The 23,608-nt window shown below is 35.6% G+C and overlaps 1 protein-coding gene across 1 annotated transcript; it reads left to right on the top strand.

The window, feature by feature from the left end:
* Nucleotides 1-3,102: 3,102 nt before the first annotated feature.
* On the top strand, nt 3,103-5,384 carry LOC139889068 (uncharacterized). The gene is made up of 4 exons (XM_071872041.1): nt 3,103-3,255; nt 3,756-3,858; nt 3,985-4,661; nt 5,214-5,384. The coding sequence occupies exons 1-4, from the start codon at nt 3,103-3,105 to the stop codon at nt 5,382-5,384; spliced, it is 1,104 nt and encodes a 367-aa protein (XP_071728142.1).
* Nucleotides 5,385-23,608: the final 18,224 nt, after the last annotated feature.

A 23,608-nucleotide genomic window follows, 5' to 3' on the forward strand; every position in this document is an offset into this window, starting at 1 on the left:
TAGGATGGGTGCGGGTCGGGTGAAGTGGTTCTCGGACATAGAGCTCACTTCACATATAGGTGGATTTGATGGACTTGCGTATAGGTCCAATTGGCACGGTTGTGCGTTTTGGTTGACCACTTTTGGTGAAGTGCACACTTTTATGTGTACGTTATCACATGTGCATGTGATATGGATTATATAACCCCAATGGCGAAGGGTTGATATTGAGTTGTGAATTGGATAACCCCGATGTGGTGGATTTCATAATCCCGTGACCGTGGGTTTGGATATTGGAGAAGTGGATCACGTGTAGTTCGGATTCACGATGACTCGTGTAGTTCGGTCATCTTATTGAGGCAGTGATCTCGTGTGGTTGTGGATTCACTAAGGCTCGTGTAGTTCGGCAAACCTCGATGTTGTTGTGATATTGAAGATAGTAGTCTCGTGTGGATACGGATTTACTAAGGCTCGTGTAGTTCGGCCAATCTTCATTTGGTAATTGGGTTAAGGGGGTTAACCTTGGGCGTTTTACGCTTTATTGTTATACAAATATTGTCGTCTTATTGTGATGTAGCTAGCCCTCCGGGTGTAGCTTGTGGGTGTCGTTCATAGTGTCGTTGGTGAACTTACTTGTTGATGATTAGCTTGTTATATAGCGGTTGAACGGTATACTTAGTTTGCCTTATGCTTGGATGCTCCGGTATGCGTTATTTGATTACTTATGTGGCGTGTCCATTTTATGCATATATATGTATGTAGTATATTCTCACTCACTAAGCATTAGCTTACCCTCTCGTTGTTTACATTTTTATAGATTTGCATGGATGCGGTGGCTCGGGTAAGCATGGGGACTAGTGGACTTGCGTAGTTGCTTAGATGACGTGCTTTTGGATTTGATTAGGATTGGGTAGCGTATCCCCAATCACCATGCTCGGTCTTCGTTTTTGTGTTAAACTTATATGGTCGAAAACTCGTAATTTTGTACGAAAGTAGTAAAACGGCCGATGTGGGCCCGGTGTCGTAAAACTCAGTTTTATTGTGGAAAACTCTTAGTTTTAATTATTATAACATATTGTGAAAGTGTTTTGGTTTAAAAGTGTCGAAAAGCGATTTTTTCGCCCTCGTAACTTTGACAAACTGATCAGGAACTTTTAGTACATTTGGACGCCGTCCTGGTCTTCACAACTGGACGCCATCTAGATAATTGGACGCCGTCCAGATGAACTGTGTTACAATTTGTTTTTAAGGTATGTTTTTGGATGGATAACGGGTTGGGTCGTTACAATTGGTATCAGAGCATGGTCTAAGGGATTTAGGTGACTTGAGATAGGTACCTAGACTTAGACTTTTGTGTGTGCTTAATTGTTGGGGACTTGTAGGAGTACGGGTCGGAATGGGAAATGCGGTTAGTGCCTTAAATTGTAGGTGGACTAACGGTCATGTTAATATGCTGATATTATTAATATACTATTGCGTGGTGTTTGTAATTATGTTTGCATTGCGAATATCATCAAGCAAGATAGTCGTGGTACTAACGAGTTGATACGGCGTGTGTGCGTAATAAGGACTTGCAAACTTTATTACGGGTGCAAATCGTGTCTAACCAATGATGTACGAAGAGTGTTGAGCAAGGTGAGGCGGTGTTGTGCGTGTGGTTTTATACGTTCGTAGACTAATCGTTTTGCATTCTTTAGAATGAAGATGGGAAACAAGATCGAGACGAATGACGAGGAGTTTAACGCTAGAGTTGCGGCCACCGTTGCGGAGCAAATGGGTGTGTTTCGAGAAGAAATGGATAGGAAGTATTCCGAATTTCAGAGTAGTAGTGAAATGGAGCACTGTCTTAAGAGCTTCATGAGGACTAAACCTCCGATGTATGATGGAAAACCAGATCCTTTGGTAAGCACAACTTGGATCTCTGATGTCGAATGGTGTTTTTGCACAATTGAATGCCCTCCCGAGAAGAGGACAAGACTCGCTACTAGTTTGTTGCGAGGTAGGGCGAAGGATTGGTTGGATGGTAAGATTGATCTTGTCGGTGGTGAACCGTTTATGGCGTTATCATGGGACGAGTTTAAGGAGGAATTCTTCGAGGAATTCCGGACTTTAGCTGATTTGTCAGAATTGCGTAGCGGGTTGCGAAATTTGCAACAGGGTTCTATGGATTTGAATACTCTCAAGACGACCTTTATGGCGAAGGCTCGTTTTTGCCCGGAGTATTTGGGGAACGATCGTTTGTTGATGGAGGATTTCTATCGAACTTTGAATGATGACTTGAAAACAAAATTAGCCGGGGTTACGCGAAATCGTTTGCGGAATTATTCTCCGTGGCTAGGGGTTTTGAGTCATATTCGCGATCAAAGATTGGTGAACCTTAAAATAAAAGAAGGGTTGTTTCGTATGGTGCTCCAAGTAAGAGGACTAAGGGTCCAAGTGTGAGCACGGGTGGTACACGGACGGATATATCGGATTCTAGTGCATCTAGATGTTACAATTGTGGCATGAGCGGTCACAAGTCTTGGGAATGTTTGGTGCCGAAGGGTGATGGCACGGTGTGTTTCAGTTGCCAAGAGGAAGGACATCGTAAGTCGGAATGTCCCGAGTTATCGGGGATGGGTGCGGCAAGGAGACGTTAAGGTACATTTCGTTTTAATAAATACGTCCTTTGATTATTTATTTCGTGCCAATGAGTTCGGGTTTGTTAAATGCGTTGTGTTGTGCATAATGTCATTATGGGTGACATTCCTAATGGAATTACCCTACTGTGGTGTTTTGATTAATGGGCGAAGGGTGTGAGACTTGGTGCAACCAAGCATTCTTTAGTGTTGGGAAATGTTTCTACCAAGCCTTGGTTATGGGCTTTGGTGTTCGGTTGTTAGAGCGTGTTCGCTCTCGTGCTGAAGTTGAGGAACCGTGTGGTTCGTCGGGTGGGTGAAACCCTTGAGGTCGAGTGTTTTGAATCTCGATGAACGTTGGTAAAGTCAGACAAATCTCGATACACAGCTAAATGTGTGTTTCCAAACTGCGATTGGAAATGTAGTGCTTACAAAATAAGACACACTGAGAACTTTATGGTTTAAAATATTGCATGAAGTACACACTTGTTCACGCACACAAATTATGGGAAACAATAAACATGCAAACAAAAAAGTGTTGGGTAGTATTCTTATGGATTCATTCAAATCTGCAAATCGAGAATATAAGCTGAAAGATATACGCAATGATATAGGCAACCGGTTTGGTGTGAGCATATCTTACAATCAAGCATGGAGGGTCAAATGTCATACATTACAAATGTTTCGTGGAAGTAGTGATGTCTCGTTCTGAATGCTTCCAATTTACCTATATAACATCGGGATCTACAATTCGGGAAGCGTAACTAATGTGATCACTAACAAGGAAAATAAATTTCTAATGTGTTACTATTCTCTTGGCGTCGTTGTAAGTATTAAAATAATTATTGCTTTTATTTATCATTTTGTAGATGGCAATGTAAAACACATATCTTAGTGTTTCTGTTTGGGCGTAAGGTAAAACTTGCGCCCTTGCGTATACTTTGCAACCATACGCAAGTTTAACCTTGCGCCCTAGCGTAAAGGTTGCAAACATACGTGCGTAAAGGTTGCGACCATAAGCAAGGTGCCCCATGCGTCTTCCAAACCATGTGCAAGGGCGCAAGTGTACTTGCGTATGGGTTGCAACCATACGCAAGAACCCCTTTGCGTCCTTGCATCTTCCCTTTTTTTTATTCATTTTGTAAATCTACCATACAGGTTCGATCATTTGTTCAATGTTGTCGTCCGATAATCATAGTCGATGCTGCGCATTTAAAGTCAGGGTATTTGGGGACTAATTTAGTTGCTGTCGCAATGGATGGTAATAATGGAATTTTGCCATTGGTATATGGAATTGGTGAAGGCGAGACAAACGAGGTTTGGTCATGGTTTTTTGGCAACCTAAGAGATCATTTAACGCTTTGTGGTATGTGTGATCGTATGTCAGAGCTTACTTTCATATCTGATCATGCCCCTTCAATAGCACATGGTATTTCAAATGTCTTTCCCGAAGCGTTTCATGCTTTTTGCGCACATTATTTGTTCATGAACGTCAAGGGAAAATCCAGCAAATTAAAGAATTTCGAATGGCACTATTGGAAAATGGTTAAGGCTTACTGTGCGTCAGATTTTCAGGATCATCTTAGTGTATTTCAAAGAAGATTGAAAGCAGCTTACAAATATCTAGAAGACGTTGGTTTCCAGAAATTTTATAGAAATAGAGCTGAACATGTTAGGTTTTCATATCTTACTAGCAACAGTGTAGAGTCTATCAACGCACTAAGTAAACATGCTCGAAAACTACCTGTTTGCATGTTATTGGAATGTTTTCGCGCTTCAGGACAAGATTGGTATTTCAAACATCGCAACACATCAGTTAGTCTTAGTTCCACGGTTACTCCATATGCTGAACGTAAACTAGCCAAAAGGACGAAAAAATCTAGAAGGTGGCAAACAATCCCATCGACAAACAATCTAATAGAAGTTCGTGGTGGACGAAAAAATGGGATGGTTAATCTAGAAGATAGAGTGTGTTCATGTGGCCAGTGGCAATTATCGGGTATACCATGCGGACATGTTATTGCAGCAGCACGACGCTTCGAAGTAGAGGATGTTACTTGTTATGTATCATGTTGGTTCACGACCGAAACTTATATAAATACGTATGTGGAACATATCCTTCCTTTACCCCATCGGTCAGAATGATCAGATCCGAGGCCCGACATTTTACAAATTGTAAACCCCCCCATTCCAGTGAAAAGAAAACTTGGATGCCCGAAAAGTACAAATTGTAAACCTTCACAAGGTAAAGAAACTTCCAAAACAGTAAGAATATGTACTCGTTGTAAAGAACCAGGTCATGGTAGGAATACGTGCAGTGCACCTTTTGACCGAACATGTGAATCTACTTCAAAAAAGGTAGTAAAACAATCGGCCTCAAAATCGAAGGGTAAAGATAAAGTCGAAGATTTTAAAGCTTATCAGTCTCAGTTTTATTCAACGTGCAATTTAGGGAGCGATTAGGATTATTAATGATTTTATGTGTGATTTTCCAAACTCATTAAGGGTTATTTAATGTATTTTATGTGTATTTTATGTGCAATCACAATTTAGGATTATTTAATGTATTTAATGTAATTTTATGTGTATTTTATGTTGCAAAATATGAATAATAAGGAAGTCGCACAAGGGCGCAAGAAGCATCTTGCGCCTTCTAGATCATCAAAAGCATGGAAACAAAACACTCCTTGCGTCTTGGCAAAGGAAGGCGCAAGGGCGCAAGAAGCCTTTGCGCCTACAAAATGGGACGCAAGCACGCAAACATTAACTTGCGCTTACAAAAAATAATAATTGCGCCCACAAAAAACCGGACGCAAGGACGCAAACAATAACTTGCCCCATACTTCTTCGTCACTAACCCACTCTTTTTGAGACCTTACACGCTTAGCATTAGGTGGTGGTGGTTGTAGATTTTTCACAGGCACCTCAATTATTTTCTGGGGATCATTTTGTTCCTTGGTATCTAGATTCACCACTTAATCTTCCTGATGAACTTCATGATCTATGGTCACCTTTATCTTTTCAGTTTCCGTTCAACAACATCATCCAACTGTGAAAATACAATAAATCATAAAGTCAGGAAGAATGGTCGCAAGGACGCAAGACAATATTTAGGTCCACTAAACCAGACGCAAGGTCGCAAAACCTAATTTGTGCACAAATAAACGCGCAAGCACGCAAACAAAACTTTACGCCTACTAACCAGCGACACGCAAACTCGCGAGGTTGACCTTGCACCCAGCAAAAACAAACTTGCAAGGATGCAAGGTGAACCTTGCGTCCACCCAGGAGATTAAACTGTAAATTTAACCCAACTAAATTCAGGTAATTATCAGTTTATAAATATTTGTAAAATACACTAACCTTCTCAACGGGTTTTATGTACCCCAGAGTAGTAAATGAGGAGTTTAATATATTAGATGGCCGTCTTTCGCGTTTACCACGTCTAACCCGTGGAGCGGATTTGTTGTTCTCATTGTCCGAAAGAGATCGACCAATAATATCATCTTGCTCATCATGATGTTCTTCAAGTTCAGATAACCGTTTTTCCTGAACTGACAATCGTTTTTCTTGTTCGGACAATTGTTTCCTACACTCGACCAACTCTTTTTCTTGAGTTTCCAAACGTTTCACCAATGACGAGTACAGCGATGTAAATCTATCTTGTCAGTAGAATGATCAAGCACAAGCTCCTCATTATCCACATCCTCGTGCACAGGCTCATTGACAGGCTTCTCGTCATTATTATTTTTGCCTTGAAAGTACGAGTCACTATTTATCCACCATTGACACGCACTCTCAATCTCAGTAGGTTTCAAGCCACGAAGAGGTCTTTTATTCTTCGGACAGTTATCCTGTATAAAAAATATTTGGTCAGAAAAAACAAAATTTAATAAGTCGCAAGGATGCAAGAAGAACCTTGCGCATCAATAACCACCGCGCAAGGTTACACAATTGACCTTGCGCAGTTAATATCTCGAAGGCGCAAGGACGCAAGACATACCTTGCACTTGAATCACCATGACGCAAGGTTGCAGTAGTAACCTTGCGTAGTAACAACGGAAGGAGCAAGGACGTAAGGGCGCAAGGAATAATCTTGCGTCTAACTTAGCCGCAAGGTCGCATTGTCAACCCTTGCGTCTATAAAGAAAGCCGCAAGGTCGCAAGACATACCTTGCTTAGTAAACAACCCGAATGTGCAAAGACGCAAGGTAATACCTTGCGTTCATTAAAACAAGCGCAAGGTCGCAATACCTACCTTGCGCCAGGACAGTCAGCAATTTTGTCAAATTTATTTTATTAAATAGGTAGAATTAACGTAAAAACAATAGATATATGAATGAAAACTAACCATAACGTCAAGAATTCGAATGTAATCAGTTATCAAAAAAGCCTCGGCCGATGTACGTTTCCAAAATACGGCCCTCGGTATTCCATCCTTGTCCGTCTTTTCTGCCAAACATTTAATCGTACGACTGTATGCCTCAAGAATCCAAATCTTAAAAGCCCACATAAATCCCACCAGAGTGTACCCCCTATTGACCTCTAACTGGGATCGCTGAGATTGAAACCCCTCGTTAACTGCTGCGTAAGTAGGTTCCCAAATACGATTCGCCCATGGGTACTCATTACTTTTTGTAAATCTTCCACCAACCAAAGGTACTTCTTGCTCACCACATGAAGCCCTTGTTTATCCAAAAATCTCCTCTCGACAATCAAAATAATTGCGATTCACACAACATCTTTGTCACTAACAATAACATCACCATGATTATTGAATAATTTTGGATATGGTTAATCGTAATGTTAGAATTTGCTGGATGCTTCGGGAAGCAACGTCGTCTAATCGGCGATAACTGTACATCATAATTACTAGGGATGAATAGTGCCATGTCCGTCCGGTGACCAAACATAAAACCCGTAATTAGACAAAACTCCCGTCTACCAAATCTAATTTTGAAATTATGACGAAAACTGAACCATATTTCCTCCTCTTCAGCTTGGTGCCTCTCATCTATTCCCGTCGGGGCTTAGTTTTTCGTTGGAGCATTTCATGTACTAGACCTGGATCATTGCTCGTGTATACTAAATCTAACCACGGGCCGAAACATGTAGTTCTAAAATTTTTTGTTGATTTTCAGTCACGCTTTCTTCACCACAGGTATAAGAGTCAACATATTCTTCATCGTTAGCTTGGCTTCAACATATCCCTGAAAATAAAGAATTCTATGTTAAAAAATAACATCCGCAAAGACGCAAGAACAAATTTGCGTCTCCTTAAAAGGGAGATGTTGTGACGACCCAAAAATTTTCAACTAATTTTAAATCAAACTCTCGATACGATTTAATATTTTTGACACGATAAGAAAGTCGGTTAGGTTGAGTCTCAAAATTTTTGAACTGTTTCATGAATTCAATTACCCTTCGACTGTTCTCGACGATTCACGAACAACTATTTGTAAATAGATACATATATATTTAAATATATAAATATATATGTAAATATATAAATATATTTTAATTTGAAATATTATTTGAAATAATGTATGATATATATATATATATATATATATATATATATATATATATATATATATATATATATATATATATATATATATATATATATATATATATATATATATATATATATATATATATATATATAAGGTATATTGAATGTATATTTATATGGTTTTGAATTTATTTAGTAAACAATAATAGCACTCGTTTGTCAGTCGATCAATATTAAACAAGTTAAAAATGAACTTATATGATTTTAAAATAAATGGTGATCTGAAAATTTATTACATAAATCATAGGCTTATTAAAAGTATATTTAGGAACTATTTGTAAATTTTAGAACTTTTTATATTTTACCCAGGATCGAGCGCGGACATTTAATTTAATTTTAGTTAATAATTTTAAACAGTTAATGACCGAATTTTATACCATAATGACTGAAATAAATAAATATAATTAAGGTAAAAATATGAGATTTTCTGAAGACTTTTAACTGTCACTAACTAACAGCGGAGTACGAACTACCAGTCCGTAATTTAAAAGCTTAATAGTGTCGGCACAATGAGACTAAAATCATGGCAGCTACACTATTCTAGATTGACACTGTCTTTGTTTGAATTCTTTGCATTTGATAATGCAGAGTATTATATATACATTATTATATATACATTACATATGCATACACACATGCATGTTTTGTGAATTGAACACCATCACTTATTTTCTGTTTTCTTTTTCAATCATAAACCCCACACATCACTATCTTTCTCGTCTCGTCTAACACAGCAATTCACACCATTTTCTAATTTGTTACTATGTGTTACTTTTACTTTAGCATTATATATATATATATATATATATATATATATATATATATATATATATATATATATATATATATATATATATATATATATATATATATATATATATATATATATATATATATATATATATATATATATATATGCACAAGATTATGCATCTTCAATAAAAGTGACTACCACAAACTTTCTTTATGTTTCTATTTCTAATTGATTACCTTACAAACCACTTTTCTTTACATATGTTTTGATGAACCATCGACTAACCATAAATCCGCCATCACCACCATATCCGTTTAACCTTCACCATGTCGATTCCACCTTCATCTATCACAACCACTAACCACCTTGTTTTTTTTTGTGAAACCTAAACCGAACTAAGTAATCACCACCTTCGTCCTCCTTGTGCTTCCATCACCACCAACTTAATAATCATCCTCATCAAAACACCCATCGTCTAACGACCCATCCTAATCCATCTGGATGAATACATTACATTTGGTTACATCGCGAGGTACTTGACCTCTATATGGTACATTTTACAAACATTGCATTTGTTTTTTTTAAAAAAAAAAACAAATTTTCATTACATCAAAAGTTGACGGCATGCATACCATTTCATAATATATCCAACTATAATTGACTTAGTAATAATCTTGATGAACTCGACGACTCGAATGCAACGTCTTTTGAAATATGCCATGAATGACTCCAAGTAATATCTCTAAAATGAGCAAATGCACAGCGGAAAATTTCTTTCATACCTGAGAATAAACATGCTTTCAAGTGTCAACCAAAAGGTTGGTGAGTTCATAGGTTTATCGTAAACAATAAAATTCATCATTTTAATAGACCACAATATTTTAATACAGTACACCTATCTCGTATACAAAACCATATTTCATAATGCTTAGCAGAGTAAGTTCGTATCATTTTCTCCCCCGTAGGTTGCCTCGCGATTTTTAATAATCATACACATATCTCGTGCACAAAAACTAATACACATAACCTGTGTATAAAAGTCATTCATACGAACTACAAACACCTGGTAATCGACCTTAACAAGATGCATATAGAATATACCCTGCATACCGGCATTCCGCACAGTCATGCAAAAAAGCATACAATCAGGCCACTCTTTTAAATATGATGGTTGTGTACACCTCACAAACAGATCATATCTTTTAAAGCTGGCGGTTGTATACCTATTTCGAAGTACTAAAACAGTTCAAATTCTCTGACTGTGGCTTGCGAGTGCCCATAGATCTATCTTTAGGATTCGCATCAATTAGGAGCTCGGTTTCCTAATTCTTAGATCACCAGACTATAAAGGGGTGATATCCGGTGTACTCATAACTCATTCGTAGAATGTTTTTAAGTACTTGTGTCTATTTCGTCAAGCATTTATAAAAGTTACGCATGTATTCTCAGTCCCAAAAATATAATGTAAAGGCATTTAAAAAGGGAGTAATGAAACTCACTATACTGTATTTTGTAGTAAAAACACATATGACGAAACTGAACAATGCAGGGTTGGCCTCGGATTCACGAACCTATATCATTTGTATATTTATTAAACATATAATCGTAGTTAAACAAATTTATATATATTATATATATATATATATATATATATATATATATATATATATATACATATATATATACATATATATATACATATATATATATATATATATATATACATATATATATATATACATATATATATATACATATATATATATATATATATATATATATTTTGTGTATATATATTTCAAATGATCAATATATATATAGTTATATTTATCTCATATTAGTATTATTTTGAAAATATCATACTTGTTATTTATGAATATTTATATAAAAATTGTTATATGATTAATACATACTTATAATCTTAATAATATCCTTAACTTTTATTTTCAATAAAATCTTAATGTTAATAATATTGATACTACTAATAATAATAATACTGATAGTTTTAGTGATAATAAAATGATAATTGTTAATTATGATAATAATTTTTATTAATAACAATACTAATAATGGTAAATATATTAATAATAATAATGATAATATTTATAATGATACTTATGTTAATAATATTAATAATAATTCTAATAACTATAAAGTGATACTAATATACTAATATTAATGAAAATAATAATAAATTTAATTATTTTCATAATGATAATAATAATAATAATCTTGATCATAATAATAATAATACTTAAATGATAAAATTAATAATAATATTAATAATACTTATAAAAATACTAATGATCATAATGTTTCTAATATTTATAAATATAAGTATGATATTAGTAATAATAATAATTATAACACTAACAATATCAATAATAATAATAATCATAACAATAATAATGATATTAATAATAATAATAATAATAATAATAATAATAATAATAATAAATAAATAAAAATGAGAAACTACCTCACAAAGAAAAAATTACCAAAAAGAAACTGACCACTCCCGGGCTCGAACCTGCGACCTTCCGCTAACCAAACAACTCTCTATACCACTCTTCCGTTCTAATTATTATGATTTAATTACGTTTCCGATTGTACTTAACCCGTATTAGGAAGCCCAACAATATATTCCAAGTTTCAAGTCCATTAACAACCTAAGTGACCCAAATTAAAAGCAATCCAATTTCTTTTATCTACTAAATGATCCATCTATTAATAAGCCCGATAAAGAAAAATATATATCTGTTGCTCGATTAGGATTAATCTCAGCCGCCACAAGTATCGGTTATCTCCTCTTCCTTCGCATCATCAATCGTCTTCTTCAACCCACCACTGTACCATCGTTACTACTATTTATCGTCTCCCTCATCGAGCATCATTATTTTAATCGTAATCCAATCGTCTTCGCGACTGCTTAACCGAAAGAAAAACAATTACAGCAACAGATAAATAGTAGTTGCAGTTTTCAAATAGTTTGTAGGTTGAAACAGTGACATGTGGAAGGAATGTTAGGCTGGGTTTACAATTTGAAACAGAAACATTATTGAGTTTCAGGTTTGATTATCACGCGATAGTAATGAAAACAGAATATATCAGTTAATTATCATCATTGTTCATCACCTCTATCCCTGTTCATCATATTTGTTTTTTGTTGAACAAAAATATAATAGCGAGTGACAGTAGGGTTGAAGAGGGTGGAGGTTTGGGAGGTTTTTGATTGATTAACAATGGATTACGGTTTAAGTGGTGGTGGTTTTGATGGTGGAGAAGAAGGAACAATCGGTGTTGGTGATGATGATTGAAATGTTGGGGTGATCGATTGAGAAAAAGGAGAGGGAGAGAGAGAGTGAGGTAATAGAGAGATATGGTGTAGTTCGATGGTGGTCATGGTGGTGAGCAAGGTGAGGTTCCAGTGGTTATAACCGATGGTGGTGATCGTGAGTTTGGTGGTGATAATTGTCGAGAAAAAATGATCATGAAGGTGGCCAACGGTGGTGGTGTTGTCATGGTGAAGCGAGGGTGGTGACGAATCAAAGAGGTAGTAGGAAAGAAGTGGGTTTATTCTTGTTGGTAGTTCTAAATGATAGTGATGTCGTGGAGATAGTGAGAGGATTGTTGATCATTAAAGTGACTCGTTGTGGGTTTGATCGGGTAAGACAATGAAATAGACGTATTAGTTGCAGGTTGTTCTTGGGAATTGAATAAGAAGAGGAGGAAGTAGCATGATTTTTCTTTTTTTTTTCTTTTTTTTTTTTTTGCAATTGTCTCTGTCTCCATTTCCTATCATCTATTTTATATATAACAAATGGGATAGTGGGAAGGAATGAAACCAGACACGTACACTAAATTCAATAATCACACAGTTAACATAATAATATAAAAGTAATTATAATATATTTTAAGTATAAACGTGCAATTCAAATATAAACTCTACCGACAGTTTTGAACGGACTATTAATTCGTACTCCGTTGTTACTCAGTGGCGGATAAAAGTGTTCAGAAAAATCCCAGATTTTTAAATTAACTATATTTATGTATTTTGGTCATTATGATATAAAATTCGAGCATTAACTATCAAATAAGAATTACATTAATTATTCACTCCCAATCCCAAGTAAAATATGAAAAGTTTTAAAATTCAACAAATGGTTCCTAAATATATCTTTAATAAGCCTAAAATTTATAGAACTCATTTTTAGATTACCGTTTATTTTTAAAATAATATTAGTTCGTATTTTACTCATGTAATATCCATAGAATGGCAATTGAGGCTAACAGTTGTTTACTAAATAGATTCAAAATCACAAAATATATATTTAATATACCTTATTTATATATATAGATATATATATGTTTTTAAATAATAATTATCATAATATCATTTTTATTTTATTTTACATAATTACTTTTAATAAGAATAACATATAATATTTCAAATTATATTTCAAATTAATATATATATATATATATACATATATATATACATATATATATATATATATATATACATATATATATATACATATATATATACATATATATATACATATATACATATATATATACATACATATATATATATATATATATATATATATATATATATATATATATATATATATATATATATATATACAATTAAAGGTTCGTGAATCGTCGGGAATAGTCGAAGGTCAAATGATTTCATAAAATAGTTCAAAAATTTTGAAATTCAGATTAATAGACTTTGCTTATCATGTCGAAACCATATATAGATTTAGTTTAAATTTGGTCGAAAATTTCCGGGTCGTCACACATCGGACCACCAATACCGTCAACACCCTCATCACTACCATTAGCCGTCACCCTAAACAACCACCCCCAACCCATCGATTATATTTTTTTTTTCATCTTTCTCGTTGATGGGATAGCCGAAGGAAACCCACTTTTGATCATCACCTTCATCGTTTACCACCACCATCGAACCTCTCTTTTCTCTCTTGTATATCATCACCGAGAGTCACCACCACCACCACCTTTCACTACCATTCAAAAACCACCAAGAACACCATCTGTTTAACCATCAAACAACCACCACTAAAAACCTACAACCTACTACTGCAACTTCTATTTTGCTGGTATTAAACGAAACCCACATGCACGAAATCCATCTTGAACTACTGCTGCTACACCTGCTTTACTGTTCGAAAAATGACCCATCTGCAGCTGCTCCCCATCTTCAATCACCAAACCTCACTCAAACCACCATCGATCAACTTGTTTCTGTTTCTGGTCTGGTTCCACACAAACAAAAACCTGCAAGATGTTCCAATTTCTTATTTCTATTCGATCAAACCCGAGACCAAACCATAACCATGACCATCTTCTACCCCACACACTTATATTACTACTATTACGGTTCATCAAGTCCTCAATTAGATCTGTTTTTGTTCGATAACAACAACCATCGATTCTACTACTGATCAAACTACTATTACTGTCTCTTGTTGTTTTACTGTTACTTCTTGGTCAAGATCCAAATACCGTCAAACTATCTTGCTATTTTTCTTTTTCTGTTTTGCCGAACACCAATCAAACATCTCTATTAAAACCTCACAAGCTGATACCATTTAGTTTCTGTTTTCTGATTCGTTTGAACACCAACATCACTCCCATCCAAAACCCACTTGAGTTTTATTCAATTCGATGCTTTCTTGTCGGGTTTTAAACAAGAAGATCGGACATAAATCAAATTGTTGCAGCTCCTGCTCACATCTGTTGATCGAACACCATAGTCCGTTTTTGTTTCCTGTTTTCGATCGATGAACAACAGCCGAAGGTTTACATCTGTTATTTATTTTATTTTTTTGCTGCTCGTATTATATTTAAAACCAAAAGGGAAATAGGGTTTGGCCTGTTAAGTTTTATGGCTACCATGTTCGGTTAGATTGAGCTGTCATGTTTGATCTCCTAATTTGGGCCGTGTTATATATAGTTCCTTTAAAACTTTTTAATTGGGCCGAATAACAAAGAATAAGAAGAATATGTAAACGGGAAGATACAGATTAAATAGAATTTGGTTATGATTTATAACAGAAAAGTATCAGGTAGTCCATTGGTTTGGGTGTGTGTTTATGAAATGAGAGGTCGTGGGTTCGAGCCCGGGCTTTGACGCATTTTGTAAAAACCCGACTTTTTCCGTTTACTATCGTTAATTGTCTGTTAAGTATTTAACGGTGATTACCCAGATTTGTGTGTTTAATAGAATTAAATACATACTTATTAGAGGAATGTTTGAATTAATATGTTAGATTAATTTACGAACTTATTTCGGTTAGTGAAATAACTAGAAACGTTACGATTAAGTTTATCATCTATAGAGCTTTTCAGTTTACGGAACTCAGAAAAACGACACAATAATTATTTTCGATAATTATTGACTTTAAGAAAATTATTTTTAATTTATTATTTATTTAATGAATTAAACTCGGTGATTGCGTTCTAACGACTAGTTAATGTTCCAGAGACCCGGTACGATTAACGGCAACGAAACGGACCACGCGCGTATGAGTAATTAAGCAAAACTGAGCCCGAGACCCCATAAAAGGGCCATTTGGCCGACCCCACCCCCATGCACCTTAATGGACTTAATTTGGCTAGTGGATCATTAGTGGTTGGTGTTTAGGCCTAATTACTAACTATAAAAGGAAAATAAATCACAAGAACCCTCATTTGTTTCCCCTACAAGTCGACACCCCCTCTCCCTCTCCCTCTTTTTGGCCGTCGGCCATCACCACCCCACAACCACCATCACAAGTTGATTTTTGAAGAAACTCCGTTTCGTTCCTTGTGTCGTTCTCTACACGTTAGTGTATTCGATTTAATTGTTTGAGGTATAACTAGAAACCCTAATCTTATGAATTCAGTTTTTGATCAATTATGTCATAACCCGTCCTTAACTGTAAGAACGTGTTAGATAACGTATGATTTCATTGCGAGGTATTGACCTCTATATGCGACATTTTTAAAAGAAAAACTGCATATATTATACATTACAAACCATGATTCTTATTTTTGATACAAGCTTTAGACGATAGAAAGATGATTATCGTTTAGCGATAATCTTCGACTTACAAACTTTACAAATAATGATAACAACACGATTTCTAGTATATTTTACAACACAAATCCTCGGGTATGCAGTTTTATTTTTGACACAAATATGCGTACGCAAGATCCTGCTCAAATTCAACATAATGCAGCGGAAACTTCTAATTATCACCTGAGAATAAACATGTTTAAAACGTCAACATAAAGTTGGTGAGATATAGGTTTAGTGCCGGCAGCAATATATATATAGACCACAAGATTTCATATATAAACAGTTTAATAAAATATTCTAAGTGGTTGAGCACTTGGTAACCATACTTAACATTTAATCACGTCGCATATTCCCTTTATTATGAAATCTTACTACACCGTACCAAGTGTAGTCACGAAACGAAGTACTGTGCAACCGTTGAATACTGGTCGTCCAGTCCGGTTGGGGTTGTCAGGCCCGATAGATCTATCAACAGGATTCGCGTTTACAATACCGCTGTAAATATTAGTTACCAAGCTACAGGGAAGTATGCCTGTGGTACAACTCAACGTAGAATATATTTTTCAGTTACATGTGTCCATAACGTAAAACATAAAATACATGTATTCTCATCCCGAAATATTTAGAGTTTAAAAGTGGGACTATATACTCACTTTCGTCTTGAAGATATGTAATTTCGACTTGGTCTCCGATTGATATCACAAACCTATCCATATATAGTTTATCAATATATTTCTATTTTAAACAATCGTCACATATATATACTTTTTATACTTTTAATAGTTTTAATAATTTATTAGTCCGTAGTTAGCAGTCCGATGTTAGTAATTCAATTTTAATGGTTCATTTTTAGGTGTTTAATAAACCCCCAATGAAATAAATAAAAACCCCCCATCGTATATGTATTGGTCGAGATTAATCTTGACCCATGGTACCGGTGTTGTCAAATGACGTGTTGCGTACATAAAGTACCGGTGTTGTCAAATGACGTGTTGCGTACAATCATGGGATCTTATGATTAATCTTCTCGTATTGTTTACGGGTGATCCTGAACCATATAAAATTAAATTATGAGTACATATATATAAAATATCATGTTATTTTAAAAAAGATGTGATTTATTTAATTTTCTCCAATTATTTTCGTAGCCAAACTAGTCTTAGATATCCGATCTCGTTTTGGTCATAGTTTCTTCGTTACAACTCCGTTTTCGTTGATTCAACTTGCCACTTCCTTGGATCGAGTCCCTCTTTAAGACTATGAACTGTAAATACCTTAGTTTGTATTCGAAATCACAGGTCATAGGTCAAACTTTAGTAAAACTTATGAAGTTAATCATTTTCCATCATGTAAACAACCTTAAATGATTATTTTTCTAAAAATACTTATACTTTGAGTTAAATCATGAAATTTTTATGTGTTATCATATTCATAGTAAAAATCATTTTTCCAGAAAATAAACCTCCAATTCAAAGTTTAAGATGGTTTTTAATTATCCAACCCAAAACAGCCCCCGGTTGCACCCCGACGTCATAAAAACAGTTTTTAAGGTGTTCTTTGAAAAACCAAGTTATACCTTGTTAAATTAGCATATTTTTAAGTTATATTACAGGTCTTGAAGTATTTTAAAAGTTAAGTTAGAAGGATCTATTTAGTTTGCGAACAAGTTTGAAATCATTCAAACTATGTTCTAGTTTATAAACTCTTATATATATAGCTATAAATATATGAATTGAAAAAGAGTTGAAGTAGAGTTTTTACCTCAAGTTTAAAATGTAAAGTTGCTGGAAAGAAGTAGTAAAATAAAAGTTGAGAGAGTTCTTGCAAGTGTGTGTGAAAATTGGAAGTAAAATTTGGAAAATGAATGTGTAAAAATGAGTTAGAAATGGTGCTTATTTATAGGCTTGAAAATTTGGTTTTTAGTGAAAATATCTAAGATAAGTTAAAATTTATTATGTCATGAATGACATATTATTCCAATAATTGAAGATTTCTATTGGTATATACCAATAGTAAATACTTCTAGAAGCTGTGTATAGTACCCTAGATATACGTATAGGATTATTGAGGAAACGGAACGAGAATTCAAATATAACTATCTTTTGTAAATATACTTATATTGTTTTATGTATAAAAGCCCTTTAAAAATGATTAAATACATTACTTATACGATATATGTATAAACATTATAAATCATCAGTATTTATGTCAAATAACGTTACGTAGGTTATTGTTTTGAAAACTTAAGTTAGTAGTTTCAAAATATACTTATGACTTTTTGTTATTAATACAAAATGAGATATTAAAACATCCTTAGATCATGTTAAATATGTATGTATAATTATCATATATTGTATAGTTCGTGATATCATCGGTCAAACTAGACGGTCAAACGTTGTGTAAAACTCTTTTCAAAAACATAAGTCTCAACAATTTGGATTGCTTATCATGTTGGTAAGGTTTAATTTATGTAAATATTAATCTCATAAGTATAGAACGATCGGAAAAGTGCGGGTCGTTACAGTACCTACCCGTTAAATAAATTTCGTCCCGAAATTTTAAAATTGTACCTATTTTGCGTCATCGAGAAACAAGTGTGGATACTTTTGTTTCATCTGATCCTCTCGTTCCCAAGTAAACTCAGGACCTCTTCGAGCATTCCAACGAACCTTAACGATTGGTATGTTGCTCTGCTTAAGCCGTTTAACTTCACGATCCATGATTTCGATTGGTTCTTCGATGAATTGTAGTTTCTCGTCGACATGGATTTCTTCAAGAGGAATGGTGAGGTCTTCCTTTGCAAGACACTTCTTAAGGTTTGAGACGTGAAAGGTATTGTGTACTCCGGCGAGTTGTTGCGGTAACTCGAGTCGATAAGCTACCGGTCCAATGCGTTCGATGATCTTGAACGGGCCTACATATCTTGGGTTCAGTTTACCTCTTTTACCGAAACGTATTACACCTTTCCAAGGTGACACCTTTAGCATAACCATGTCCCCAATCTGAAACTCTAATGGTTTCCTTCGGACATCGGCGTAGCTCTTTTGGCGACTTCGGGCTGTTTTCAATCTCTCCTTGATTTGTACTATCTTCTCAGTCGTTTCGTGTATGATCTCGGGACCAGTTAATTGTCGATCTCCTACTTCATTCCAACAGATAGGAGATCTACACTTCCTTCCATACAATGCTTCGAATGGTGCAGCTTTAATGCTTGCATGATAACTATTATTATACGAAAATTCTGCTAACGGTAGATACTTATCCCATCCGTTTCCAAAATCGATCACACATGCCCTGAGCATGTCTTCAAGAGTCTGAATCGTTCTTTCACTCTATCCGTCAGTTTGCGGATGATACGCGGTACTCATATCCAAACGAGTTCCTAGGGCCTCCTGTAGTGATTGCCAGAACTTTGATGTAAATCTACTATCACGATCGGATATAATGGAAATAGGTATTCCATGCCTTGAAACAACTTCCTTTATATACAATCGTAATAGTTTCTCCATTCTATCCGTTTCCTTTATAGGCAAGAAGTGTGCAGACTTGGTGAGACGATCAACAATCACCCAAATGGTGTCGTATCCCCAGGCAGTCTTTGGTAACTTCGTGATGAAATCCATGGTAATACCATCCCATTTCCATTCTGGGATTTCTGGTTGTTGAAGTAACCCTGACGGCTTCTGGTGTTCAGCTTTGACTTTGGAACAAGTTAAACATTCCCCAACATATGTTGCAACGTCTGTCTTTAAATTAGGCCACCAATAATGTGTCTTAAGATCTTGGTACATCTTTCCAACTCCAGGATGTATCGAGTATCTTGTCTTATGTGCCTCATTTAATATCAACTTCCTTAATCCACCCAACTTCGGTACCCAAATACGATTTGCAAAATATCGAATTCCATCTTCCCGCATAACGAGTTGCTTCTCATACTTCTTCATTATTTCATTTCCTATATTTTCTTTAGTAAGTGCTTCTCGTTGAACTTCTTTGATTTGTGAGTTGAGATTCATGCGAATTTTTATGTTCATCGCTCGTACTCGAATTGGTTCTCGTTCCTTTCTGCTTAAAGCATCGGCCACCACGTTCGCCTTCCCGGGATGATAACGAATTTCACAATCATAGTCGTTTATTAACTCGACCCACCTACGTTGTCTCATGTTCAGCTGTTTCTGATCAAAAATATGTTGAAGGCTTTTATGATCAGTAAACACAGTGCATTTAACCCCATACAAGTAGTGTCTCCATATCTTCAATGCAAACACGACTGCTCCCAGTTCTAGATCATGCGTCGTATAATTTCGCTCGTGAATCTTCAATTGTCGGGATGCGTATGCAATAACTTTCTTTCGTTGCATAAGAATGCAACCAAAACCTTGTCGCGAAGCGTCACAATATATTTCAAAATCATCGTTCCCTTCTGGTAACGATAAAATAGGCGCCGTAGTCAACTTCTTTTTCAGTAATTGAAATGCACTCTCCTGCTCAGAAGTCCATTCATATTTCTTCCCTTTTTGCGTTAACGCTGTCAACGGCTTAGCTATTCGGGAAAAATCTTGAATAAACCTTCTATAATAACCGGCTAAACCCAAAAATTGGCGTATCTGCATTGGTGTCTTAGGAGTCTCCCATTTTTCAATGGCTTCAATTTTTGCTGGATCAACCTGAATTCCTTTGCTACTAACAACGTGGCCAAGAAATTGCACTTCTTTCAACCAGAAAGCACATTTAGAAAATTTAGCATATAGCTGTTCTTTTCTTAACAACTCTAATATCAACCTTACATGCTGCTCATGCTCTTGCTCACTCTTGGAATAGATAAGAATATCATCAATGAAAACGATAACAAACTTATCTAAATATGGACTACAAACTCGATTCATGAGGTCCATGAATACAGCTGGCGCATTCGTCAATCCAAACGGCATAACCAAAAATTCGTAATGACCGTAGCGTGTCCGAAAAGCAGTTTTCGGAATGTCCTCTTCTTTGACACGTAGTTGATGATAGCCCGATCTTAGGTCGATTTTCGAATAAATACATGATCCCTGGAGTTGATCAAATAAGTCGTCAATTCTCGGTAGTGGATACCGATTTTTGATAGTTAACTTATTTAATTCACGATAATCTATACACATCCTAAAAGACCCATCTTTCTTTTTAACAAATAGAATCGGAGCTCCCCACGGTGAAGTACTTGGTCGTATGAATCCATGATCCAGTAATTCTTTTAATTTACTCTGAAGTTCTTTTAACTCGGACGGTGCAAGTCTATATGGAGCACGAGCCACTGGTGCAGCTCCTGGTACTAAATCTATTTGAAATTCTACAGATCTAAATGGAGGTAATCCCGGCAACTTTTCCGGAAAGACTTCAGGAAAATCTCTTGCCACAGGTACGTCATTGATGCTCTTCACTTTTTCCTTTGTTTCGACTTTATTAACATGTGCTAAGATAGCATAGCACCCTTTCTTCAAGCACTTTTGAGCTTTCAAATAACTAATGATTTTTAGCTTTGAGTTACCCTTCTCTCCATAAATCATTACTGGCGTTTTATCCTTACGAGGAATGCGAATTGCCTTCTTGGCGCACACAACTTCAGCTCCTATTTTGGACATCCAGTCCATGCCGACTATTACATCAAAACTTCCTAATTCTACGGGTATCAAGTCAATTTTAAACGTTTCTCCGGCTAAATTTATTTTACAATCACGGCAAATTTTATCGGCTTTAATTAGTTTACCATTAGCTAACTCAATCATGTACTTAGCATCGAGAGGTAATGATGAACAATTCAATTTAGCGTGAAAGTCTCTACACACGTAACTTCTATCAGCACCAGTATCAAATATAATAGATGCGGATAAGTTATTAATGGTAAACGTACCCGTAACAAGCTCCGGGTCTTCACATGCCTCTTTAGCATTAATAACAAATGCTCTTCCACGTGCAGGTCCGATATTCTTCTCTGGATTCGGGCACTGGCTCTTATAGTGGCCTTGTTTTCCACACCCAAAACAAGTAATGGTAGCCAAAGCAGTTCTATTTGCGTTGGTGGCAGGAGTCTTGGCACCATTTGTATTCGTAACGAGAGCCCTACAATCTTCAGCAAGATGACCCTGTCGATTACATTTGTTGCATACCACACTACAGTAACCAAAGTGATGTTTGTGACATCGGTTGCATAAAGGACTTTGTCCTTTGTAACCAAAACCTGAACCACTACCCGCACCTTTCGGGGTTTCTTGTTTCTTAAAAGTTTGTTGTTGATTACCTCGATCATAGCTTCCATTCCACTTTCTCTTGTTACCTGATACCTTCACATCAGTATTGAATGCTTTCTTATCCAAAATGACCTGATCCATTAGCTCGTTTGCCATGGTTATAGCTTCATGAATTGTCTTAGGTTTCGATGCTGTAACATTTGCCTTGACCTTTTTGGGCAAACCATCTTTGTACATTTCAATCTTCCGTTCTTCGGTTGGAACCAATTCAGGACATAGCAAAACTAATTCCATGAATCACTGATTGTAGTTGGTGATTTCAGTACCAATAACCTTCAGACTTCGTAACTCATCTTCCAACTTCCTAACCTCGTTCCTTGGACAATATTCATTGATTAACATTGTTTTGAATTCTTCCCACGGAGTATCATAAGCTACATCTCCTCCTACAGCCTTCACATAATTTTTCCACCACGTGAGTGCACTATCTTGTAAAGTGCACGATGCGTATTTGGTCATGTCCTTTTCAACACAACCACTGATTTTGAACACAGTTTCCATCTTTTCTATCCACCGGGTTAAACCGATCGGTCCTTCTGTTCCACTGAATGATGAGGGCTTGCAAGCTTGAAAAGTTTTGTAAGTGCACCCCACACGAGGATTTGGGTTAACTGCAGCACCTCTTGCAGCCTCGACCCATAACATTCTGTCGTTCACTCGCTGATTGATGAGTTCCTGGATTTCTTGTTCCGTCATTCGGTTCAATCGCGCCATATTCTTCTATAAGAATGAAAAGAAAATAATTATTCACATGGAATATTATAGATGTAGTGTATATTTACAGTACATTATAGCTTATTAATAATATGAACCAGGTATTATTATAAAAGCCTTTTCTTCTTATTAGCGTTTTATAATTATATCTAGGGTAGTACCTACCCGTTAATGTTCATACTTAATAGCTTAGTACCGAACCAATTACTACAATCTAAATAATACTTAACCATGGAAAATTATTGCATTTCACACTTCACTATTTTTCATATGCTTATCTTACATCGAACATTAAGCAAACCACACTAATAATATTATACAAAACATTATATGATCCCATGGTTTAATACGGCAGCGCATCGTTTGGTCTATTTTCTAGGACGTTTAGTTCCAATGAATGGCCTAACGCTTATCCTAGCTGTCTGCCTATATTTTGGCGGTGGGGCTGAAGAACTAGATGCCGGGACAGCACGAATAGGAATAGCGGGAATAGGGGTGGTAGTGTTTAGTGGAGTTGGTGCCACATCATCCTCCCTAAACTCGGGATTTGAATTTTCTAATTCATTAGCTTTTCGTTTCTTTCCT

The sequence above is a fragment of the Rutidosis leptorrhynchoides genome, chromosome 2, assembly GCF_046630445.1.
Source record: "Rutidosis leptorrhynchoides isolate AG116_Rl617_1_P2 chromosome 2, CSIRO_AGI_Rlap_v1, whole genome shotgun sequence".
Taxonomy (NCBI): Eukaryota; Viridiplantae; Streptophyta; class Magnoliopsida; order Asterales; family Asteraceae; genus Rutidosis; species Rutidosis leptorrhynchoides.